We start from the raw sequence: 10,894 nt of genomic DNA, 5'->3' as shown, positions 1-10,894 counted from the left end.
GGAGAATAGAATACAGAAATACGGGTATATATCATTAATTTATATTTAATTAGAGGGAACTATATTTTGATAATAAGATTATTTATGAGAGGAAAAATGTATGGAACGAAAAACAGCTCCTCATCTTTTAGGATGTTAGTAACGCTGAAATAATTATGTCGATCGGATAACGGGTCCGTTCCACGAGCGATTAATCCTCTACGTGGTTCGTAACTATTTTATATAGTTTTAATTAACATGTGAATATCTCGTGTGTATGTGTTCGTCAATGTGCATGTCTTCAGCGTGAGTAAACGAGTGGATTGTAAGGACGAGTCAACTTCTTTATCCGAACGTCTTCGAATTTATACCTCATCGCGAGTTTCTGTAAAGCTAATTTTAGTGTAACTTCGATCGACAAATTATATCGTCGCGTGGACACGTTGAACGAAAACCATTTTGTCGTAATCTTAATATAAACGGATGAATAAATCACTGCAGTATTAAAACATTGTACGAACAAGATGATCGGTTGCTTCTATAAATCTCTTATTTATTTTGTACGACTTATATCGTGGCTTTTCGTCGAATCTGAACAATTATCCGACTTCCCCTCAGCCTTGTTTATTCGAATCTCTGGTATCACCACGCAATCGCTGGACTGTGATTCCCAGGAATCGTGGAACACCTTCGTCAGCCTACTTTGAGCGTTTCAATAATTATGTATCAATGACTTAACTGTTTTCAATTGTACACTCATTCCTTGACTTTTGTTCTGTGGTTGAGAACTGCATAATTGAAATTTGTCAATACAAAAAAATTATCTGTGCTTAAAAATGTATCTATGTTATCTTTGGATAGAAATAATTATTTCTTGAACGATGAATGTTCGAAAAAACAAGTTTAACTCTAGTTTGAAGCAATGAATCTATCTTTTTCTTGATATTTTGGTCGTCCAAAATTGAGACAGTATAAATCTAGGCATGAGCGTATAATTTTATGGCAGAATAAAGTTATATAATAAGACTGTGAATATTTATGCAGATATGTTGCTGCTGGTTGTGAAAAATGTAACAAAAAGTCGACAAAGTTCCATTTTGTTAATAGTTTCCTGCGGAAATTGATTTCGCATAGACGTTCACGGTCTACACATTTAATTTCGTTACGTATTAACAGTTATACCTGGTACTAATTGATCCTTTCTCGCTGTAACTATTTTCAGAAGTTGTACGCTGTACCTGGTCATGTGATATCGCATCCTGTTCTGCGTCCGTTAATTCCACTATCTCTGAGGCTGAATGTTTCCGTGCAACCTTGTCCATTTCCACTGGATTTTCCACTCCCACTGCGACTTCCAGCTCTCCTGCAGTTTTGTTGCAACATTCAACTCAAGATTATTAGATTATGCAATTATGCAACTCACCTTTACGAGATTTTGTTTGGGTTGGCCTTTTAGATAAGGCTGGCAACATTTTTTTCCACTTGAGAAACGATGAATCGGTCAAGTCCTCTCTTTTTTTTGCTATTTTAAATAATTTCCGTCGTTCCTCGGTGCGTTCATGACGTAATTGTATCTAATTAATGATGAATCAATCAGTTTTTATGGTACATAATAACAGAAACTAATCAATTTTGTAAGTAATAATTACTTCATTTAATAATCGACTATCTATGCTGATCAATTTAACTAATCACCTTTAAATCATTATTAGCTTCTCTCAACGAACCAGCAAGTGATATCATATAATAAATAATAAGCGTCATCAGGACGATTAGAGGAATCACTATGCCTGGCGATGCGATGTAATCAAGACACCTAAAAAGAAGCCATCAAACCAGACCAAACGAATCATTTTATCGTACTGTTTCATCGTTAACATTATTCTTAAAAGTGTTACATGTCAGCGAGCGAAAGCACCTTCTAATTGGATCAGGAAGTGAGTTGGTGAGCTGTTTCGTCGCCAAATGGTACATTTTCTTGTAACCAGAGAATGGGCCACAGTGCCACGATGGTTCTACCCAAACTATAGCGTAGCCAACAGGTAGGACGCACAAGAATAACATTGTTAACAGCAGAGCGAAGTAAAAATTGTTAGATCTGCAAAACAAACGCGAGTCAGAGTTAGAAACAGAATCATACTCTTGAAACTTTTCGCAGGTAAGTTTTGGAAGTGAATAGAAGACTGTTTCAAAGTACCTGGAAGCACGAAAGATGACCTCGTGCGGTACGTTGCAGGTAAGAACGATCCAGGATCTCAAGTACATGATGATCCCCAGTTTCAAAAGGTTCAACGCTGTTAAACCAGGGCTAAAGAACATCCCCATCCAAACCATCCCCTGGTTATTCACCAGATGAAGTATGTTCTCAGCGATTTTGAAATCACCATACTGGGGGAACTGTTTTTCCAGGTCCCAGCACCAGCAGCTGTTCATGAATCGCACGAAGACTGCACGGAAGAAATCTAAACTGAGCGTGAATACTATGACCAGTACCTGCAAGAAGAAAAGTTAATCTAATAATTCATTAAGAGAGGAAACGAATCGTAGAAATACTTAGAAAAAACAGAAAGACAGTGCACAATTAAATGCTAACAATTTAATACTCAGTTGCCTTTAACGCGATGAATGAAAGTGTTTATTTGATATTATTGCCGCTGCACTCGGTTTAAGAATTGCTGAGAAGCTTTGAGAAGCTTTTGAGAAGCTTTTTTTTCGAAAAAGTACTCGAACAGAAAATATTCAATGTAACTAAGGAGTGTAAATTTGGAAGGTTTAAAATGTCAGCTTACTAAGTCCATGACTGTAAGTTTAGCAAGTTCTTGTCCAAACATCGTTTCCCAACACAAACGACGTAGCTTCTTGCGAGTTTTCAAATCCAACACTTTCGACGAAGAAACTGCAAGAAAATTATGTTTATTTCATAAATTATGCGTAATTCAAGAACCAAAGATTGCATGCATTCATTTTGTTAATCAGTTAACCGCGGAATTTAGTTTTAAAACTCCTTTACTTGTGTCCTGCGTGGTTGTCCTGCAAATTTGCTCGAAACACTTTGCGATGTAGACCTTCTCTGATAAAGGAATCACGTCTTTGTAAAACGACGTCGACGAACTATCAATGGTAGATATTTCATCGGTAGTTTCTGTAGTAGATCTTTCTACATGCGTAGTTGCAATCACTGATGATTCTCTGTTCGTACTTAAAGTTGCAATTATCGAATAATCTGTTTTACTAGTTTCTATAGAAGATGGCGAAGTAGTATCCACTGTGGAGGAAGTTTCATTGACATTTTCAATGATATCATCCACAATGGTATCTACATCTGTTTCATAATAATTGCTCATTTCTGTTGTTTCGTCGTAACCCGTAGATTCGCTTACAGAAACTCTATCCGTCGAGATGTTGTTAGTTTCACTGCTTGAATCCGTAAAGAATGTCTCAGTGAAATTCTCGAAGTCGGTGACAATAGTAGTTACATCTGAGATGTTGTTTTGCATTGTAAAATTACTTTCTTCAGTTTCATTTGCATCAGGGAAGAACGTAGTCTCGTCAAGACGGTCAACTGCGAGATCGTCGTAATTGTCATAATTGTAATCTGTAAGATAGTAGTCTCCATCATTGTATATCTCTTCCAAGAATGTTGCGTTGAATATTGGATTCAGGAACAGGCTTGCTGGCATCAGCGAAAATGTTGGCAGAGCTGAATTAAATGATGGAAGAAAGAGAGAGAATGATTACGTACAATAATTAATATTCAATATCATATTAAACATAGAGTTAAGAAGAAAATAGTAGAAGAAGATAGAGTTAAGAAGCAAATAGCAGAAGAAGATAGAGTTAAGAAGCAAATAGCAGAAGAAGATAGAGTTCAGAAGCAAATAGCAGAAGAAGATAGAGTTAAGAAGAAGATAATAGAAGAAAATAGAATTAAGAAGAAGATAGTACATAAGAAAAAATATGAAATAAATATTACACAGTTGAATATTACAAGAGATCATTTCTTTCGCGAATAAAATGATAAACAAGTAAACAGTGAACGCATAAAATTTGATGGAACGTACTCGTTTCAGAAACTTCACTTTTGTATTGCAATCCAGTACCATTGCCAGCCAGAATTAAACTTAGGGATGCCAATGTCGCAAATTGTTGCGATTTCTTCACACTATCGTCACACTCGATAGGTTTATATGTGCAGTTCTTAGTTGTTGGCTGAAGATCTTTCAGGTCTTTTTTCTAAAATACCAATCTCCTTTGATTATGCAATTTCACAAGTATACAATTATTATACATCGCACGTAGAATTACCTACCATTGAATTGATCTTCTCAAATAATGCAATAATCAGGGAATAGAGGTTTAATAAATTCAGAACCATTATTCTGAAACATATCAATGAAATAAAAATTAATTATTGCTTAAATTCTATTTCTTAGACAATACAAACTAAATTTTGCACTATCTTTTTGTAGAATATATTTTTAAAAATATGTGTAAATATACAGGGTGATTCACTACTCCTGTGACAAATTTTTGCAGCTAATACTACACCTCAAAAGCAACAAAAAAGTTCATATAAACGTAGGTTCGATTTGCAAAAATGGCAGATAAAATTGGGATTTTTGTTTTCTTCAGAGAAACAGGAATTTCACTCATATTATTGATCACATCTTCCAAACCGTTAGTCCTACAAGAAAATGACAAATAATATTGAAAAGAGCAATAAATTTTCTATTATAATAGTTCCATTTTTATCCTGAAACTCGTAAACAGGTGGAGTAATAAAAGTTTAAACTTATCTTAGGAGGCAAAATTTGTAAATTGCGAAAACTTTGATCTCCTATTTATGTAATTAATTTTCAACATAGAGGACAGCAAATTTCACAAAAACTTCTTTGTTTACTAAGCTTTCTAACAATATAATCCATTTTTTATTCCGCCGTACGGAAGCAAAGAAATTTTGTGTGAAATGGTGAAAACTGCAGGTGAACTTAATATACATTCATAGCACTCAACGAGTTAATTTAATTTTTAACCCTAAAGGTGGCTTTCCACAAAAAATTTGTAACGACCCATGTTACTCTTCTAAGTATCGACCATCTTATCGCAAAAAAAATTAGGAGATTAACTTAATTTTGTTTGCATTGGAGCCCTGCAAATGTGAGGAATGGAGAAGTCTATGTCTGTCACACAAAAGACCCCACATTCTACAGATTTCCTCATCTTTGTAGGGCTCCAATGAAACAATAAAAAAAGAAAAAGCTTCTTTATTGTTATTATTATATAGTGTTTCATAATATTTCTAAGACTAAGCATAAGAGAACAGATTTTTAATGCTCTAACATTTCTGTTCTCTTTTTTCCAGTTGAGGCAAAAAGTATTCATGTACATTTGTAAATAAGAAGTTCAATCGAAGAAAGAAGCATCTACGTACATTTGTAAAGAAGAAAAGCGTGGGTAAATCGATCGTGAGGCATCGAGTAACATAAAACAACGTATTCGTCACGAGCTCACCGTGCAAGCTGCAAACGCAGCTGCTTCCTGGGATGATAGCTTTCCAGCAGGCCCAATATCTCGAAGAATATAGGGAACAGGTACGTGATCAGGGACAGCACGACTGTAATTTCATTCTGACGCCACCAATCATTCTGTTCAAGTTCCTCGGAGCTCCTTGCGACCACTTTTATCACAGCGTACGCCGACAGACCCAACAAAGAGATCACTGACGTGTTCACGAAGATCCTCATCGATATGATCTTCCAACTAGAATTTTATTAAGCAGTCTACTTTCAAGATGAATCAGAAAAAATATAGAATCAGTCATCAATTTTTGACTCATTGTTTGTATTGTAAAATGAAGCATTTCCTTTAGTTACAATCATAAAATGTGTGTACTATTCTTTATATATTGAAGATCTTCTTCTAAAGAAGCATTATACAGTCAACCATGTTATAAGAAACTCAGAAGTAAGTAAAGTATAAATTCATCTGTCAAAAAAATCATTTGTTCATCCAATTGCATTCTCAGAGCAGCAAATTATGATGCATACTGTTATGAAATAATATTTTATAAATACAAGAAGCAAGATATAGTTTAGTTTAGTTGACTGTATATTCAAAAGAGGAAGAAATAGAAGACACAATGCTCTTGTACTCTATAAATAACATTTAAGATGCTATCTGGTACAATTTCAAGTTATTCTTCTCTGAAACTTTCTGTGTCTTCACATAGGAAAAAAGTTGCTTGAAATCATTTCAGAAATCACCTTTTAAATATTGTTATCTATAGAGTATTAGAATATCCTGTATAATAACTAAAATAATAAATATTTCAGTCAATCTACTTTTGAATAATCTTACTTTCTCTCATCTTTTTCTTTTTCAGCCTCCTCCAACAAAGCTTCCTTGAATCCAAGAACGATGCTGGCCATTCTATTATGCGCGGTTTCAGGATTACCGACCATGAAGTCCCATCCTGTGAACAATTTCCAGGAGAACACGCATTCGTCCTCTTTCTCTGTAAGTTTGCTTAGTCGCGAATTTTCTGCCATCCTAAAAACATTGTCAGGTGATTTCCAGAACGCTAACACGTTCAGGACCATTATTTTTCTTCTTTATTTGTAATTATGTATTTACTTGCGTAGAATGGCGACGAAACTATAAATGTAGACGACCAGATTGGTGACGAAATACGCCAGAGGCAATCGATAGCCGCTCTGTGAATCTTGGTTCGTATACCAACCGTAGAAGAAGGGAGAATACTTCAAAATCCCCTCGAACTCCCACAGAGTTAATAAGTGCTTCGACTTTATTTTCTCCTCTTTGAGCATTATCTTCCGCTCTCCAGCCGCAGCTGGGTCTGCTGTGAGCACCTGTTACGAAGAACATCTGATGAGATTCAAACGACCACTCTTTCCATGGAACAAACGAGTATTTCTGTTTCTATCTCTTCTATCATTGTGATGGGCATTCATTAAAACACTGGATCTACGGAGAAGTTTAAAATATCCCTGAAATGATCTTAAATAATCTTGAGAAAGCTTTCAATCAGTTGGAACATTTAAAAAATAATGTTGCATGATTCTGAGATGGTCTTTGAAGAATGCAATTATCTTGAAACGTATGTATTGACTATTGGAAATTAGATGAGCCTTTACAGTTTTTAGATAGCATAGGTTTTTCTTAAAATAATCTTCAATACCAAAAGCTGCAAGATATTTAAATATCACTAAGAATTAGAAGAGATATCAACAAATATTAATTTATTTCACCTCAGGTATTGCAACGAAGGCAGTAATAATAATCGCCATGACGAGATTAATCCAAAACAACCAACGAAGGAAGGTGAAATAAGAGGCCACCGCAGAACCGAAGTGCGATTCGATTTCCTTTATCCGCAGCTCCCATGGAATCAGCCACGTTTGAAGATTTACAAGCTCTCGTCGCCAATATTGCCATTTCTACAAGTTAAGTATCATTAACATTAAACACATCAATTATCATAGATGAAACAAAACGTTTCTAACTGTAGTTTACTTTTGTTATAAACAGAGAGACACGCGCAATCGCATCTTTGGTGCTTCTGGTGTGAGCCAGCCTTTCCTGGAGAACACCCTCGTGTCTTCTAACGTAAGCTTTCGCCTGGCGTACCAATTTCATCTTCCGTCGCAGTGGCCAAGGCTGTTGCTTCACTCCACTCAGCACTTCCTTGTGCAGCTTCAGTTTCTCGAATATCTGCTCTTGGTTCGCACTCTCTTCTATGGAGATCACGGTTCTGCACGTTTTCACAAGCACAACTTTTATTTCTTCACCTCGATTGCAACGTTTCAATGTAATTTACTTTCAGAGTTGATTGGAAAAAAGTTAAAAGCGTATGTACTCTGATTCTCCGGAGCTTATGGTGTAGACTGAGGATCTTCGTCGAAGAGTAGCCTCTGCTTCCACGCTAAAAGGCGAGGACGGACGACGCCTTCGTCTGCTTTGTCGTCGACTAGAACTACGTCGTTGTATGATTTCGCACGCTGAAGCGGAGTACTCGTCCTCGTCTGCTTCCTCTTCTGTAATTCATCGAACGTTCACATTGTCAGCAAGTTAATCTCTTCAAATCTCTCTGAAATCTCTTTAAATTGTTTCGAATCATAAAATAGAATGCGTTTAAAGTATTTAAAGTGGAGCATACGAAACTACATCTATCTCATTTGAAGATTACAAGTAAATCTTTCACTGCAAACATTTTCTACTCACATGTAACATAATTCAAATCTTGTTATCTACAATGATGCAGAAATTAATCCTTTTTCCATATGAAAACAACGTAACACGGCTCATTCACATTGTTAGCAAGTTAATCTCTTTAAATCTCTTTAAATTGTCTCAAATCATAATATAGAATGCGCTTAAAGTATTTAAAATGGAGCATACGAAGCTACTTCTATCTCATTTGAAGATTACAAGTAAATCTTTCACTACAAACATTTTCTACTCACATGTAACATAATTCAAATTTTGTTATCTACAATGATACAGAAATTAATCCTTTTTTTATATGAAAACTTTTATATATATTAATCTACCCTTTGAATTTTTTAATTTAAATTACAGCAACGTAACACGGTTCATAAATCTTGATTAATTTTATTTTCTTCATATTTGTAAGTACAAACCAGCTATGGATTTTGTTATCTACAATGGTACAGAAATTAATCCTTTTTTTATATGAAAACTTTTATATATATTAATCTACCCTCTGAATTTTTTAATATAAATTACTGCAATATAACACGACTCATAAATCTTGATTAATTTCGTTTTTTTTATATTTGTAGGTACAAACCAGCTATGGATTTTGTTATCTACAATGGTGCAGAAACTATTTCTTTTTTTATATTCAAACTTTTATGTATATTAATCTATCCTTTGAATTTTAAAATTTAAATTACTGCAACGTAACACGGCTCATAAATCAATATTAATTTCATTTTCTTTATATTTGTAGGTACAAACCAGCTATGGATATTCTCTGCATGTTGCTGATATCCCCAGCGCCAGTGATGTACGCTTCTTCTTTCTCTGTCCGGTTACCCTCGACGTTCTCTTCACCGACGACGAAGGTAACTGACAGACCGTCGACCAACGACCAGGGAGGAGAAGGTTCCACCTACATTAGAAGGTGGCAATTAGTTGCATGAACTTCACTCGTAAATCATCCAGCCCACGTCATGCACAGTGCACACATATGCAACAGCTATCGCGTGTCGAATCATAACGTTGAACTCGACTCGACCGCACAACTTCTGTCGATTCTGTTTTGGATCTCTGGCAGAAATCCAGTTTACCAATTTCTTCTCAAACTCGATGCATCAATGCATCGAGAAGCGACGTAACAATTTTTTACCTTTGCAAGATGCAAGGAAATTCTGGGTGATGAGAGATTCATGGATCTCTGGTAGAAATCCAGTTTAACAATTTCTTCTCAAACTCGATGCATCAATGCGTCGAGAAACGAAGCAACAATTTTTTACCTTTGCACAATGCAAGGAAATTCTGAGTAAAGAGAGATTCAGAACAGAAGAATCGTTTCTCTGTCACGATAAGGCATTCATTGAATTCGAGGGTGTACGTAAAGAAATCAGCGATGAAGTGGAGTCGATGGGTCCGAATGAACTGCCTTTGCGTCGATAGAAGGCTACCTAGTTATCCTCTTTTACAACCGCGCCTGTATCGGAGACTCTGAGTCCACTTCGCACAACCCAAATCCTCGAAATCACGAAAGGCCATATATTAGCGATAAGTAGATACTTCGTTTGGCGTTTAGAATGCTTTGTTGTGTTCGTGACACGTAGCTTGCTGTTGAAACGAGACTTTTAACTGGGATTTAACTTTGCAAAGCAGCAGCCTTATGACATGAAAAGGATAAGTTTGCTTTTTATGTATTATTAGGAAGAATGTTTCATAAAATCATTATTTAATTGTATTAAGTATATGTTAAATTCGAAGTACGTGATTTTTCTTTTTTAAATAATTAGAAATTAAATACTATCTCTGTTTGAATATAAGAGTTCCATTTCATACAAAAATTGCTCTGGAAATCATTGACGTTTCAAACATATGTTTATTAAAGAAGAATTGATCTGTTTTTTTTTCATTTTTACCAAGAATTACAGACAATTCTTCTTTCGCAATAGGTTTACATTACCAACAAGAGACTCTTCCAAAGAAAACAAAAAAGAAAAAGCTTGTGCCCTAATTTTTTTATACAGTAGCATAGTTAGCAGTTAGAGTAGTAAAAAAGATAATTAGAAATTTTCTATACGAAAGCATCTTCAGGGTAAAAAATGATACTAAAGACCAACATCCTTCTCTTCTTTTTCAAACTCTGCTTCCACACCAACAGAACTTTTCTGCACCAAAAACGCAGAACACAGAAAACAGTAGAGTAAATATAAACTAATTTTAAAATAAATGCTGAGTAAAAATGGGAAATTTGTCAAATGGATCTCTTATTTTCTAACAGAAGAGTATTTATCATCTATTCTGCTGCAATTAAATGATGTATCTCGAATATCTTCAGTATTCAACAGTACTGTAAAACGAGTTTGATGGTTCAGTGATCTATGTAAGACCTCGACATAGTATTAGTGCATAGATAATCCAGAAACGCGAGGTCACATGCGACGTGCCGCGCCCTTTAAACACCCCTCGTGCTCACGTACAACTCTCATTCTTCACGTGGCTCCACCCTTCGATTCCCACGTAATTCTTCTTCCGTGGGACTCGTGTCGTGCGCACGTCAGATCCACGAACACACGAAAATCACCCCCTTTTCTACCTTTCGTCGTCTACCCTCGAAAACATTGCAATGAGATTTGTTAAGAGTCACGAAACCTGGCAGGCGTCGTTAGCGTTCATTTTTATGGCA

At 35.6% G+C, this 10,894-nt stretch overlaps 1 protein-coding gene across 1 annotated transcript; it reads right to left on the bottom strand.

Moving 5' to 3' along the window:
* Positions 1–280: 280 nt before the first annotated feature.
* LOC143431170 (transmembrane channel-like protein) lies at positions 281–9,412 on the bottom strand. The gene is made up of 20 exons (XM_076907725.1): positions 9,371–9,412; positions 9,192–9,326; positions 8,980–9,133; positions 7,856–8,033; positions 7,513–7,750; positions 7,248–7,436; positions 6,613–6,848; positions 6,337–6,528; positions 5,491–5,739; positions 4,289–4,358; positions 4,041–4,212; positions 2,990–3,679; positions 2,769–2,875; positions 2,177–2,472; positions 1,898–2,077; positions 1,675–1,795; positions 1,403–1,553; positions 1,162–1,324; positions 544–677; positions 281–474 (listed from the first exon to the last, which is right to left on the bottom strand). The coding sequence occupies exons 1-20, from the start codon at positions 9,410–9,412 to the stop codon at positions 281–283; spliced, it is 3,891 nt and encodes a 1,296-aa protein (XP_076763840.1).
* Positions 9,413–10,894: the final 1,482 nt, after the last annotated feature.

Source organism: Xylocopa sonorina, chromosome 17 (assembly GCF_050948175.1).
Source record: "Xylocopa sonorina isolate GNS202 chromosome 17, iyXylSono1_principal, whole genome shotgun sequence".
NCBI classification, from domain to species: domain Eukaryota; kingdom Metazoa; phylum Arthropoda; class Insecta; order Hymenoptera; family Apidae; genus Xylocopa; species Xylocopa sonorina.
This window is presented reverse-complemented; position numbering and strand designations above follow the sequence as displayed.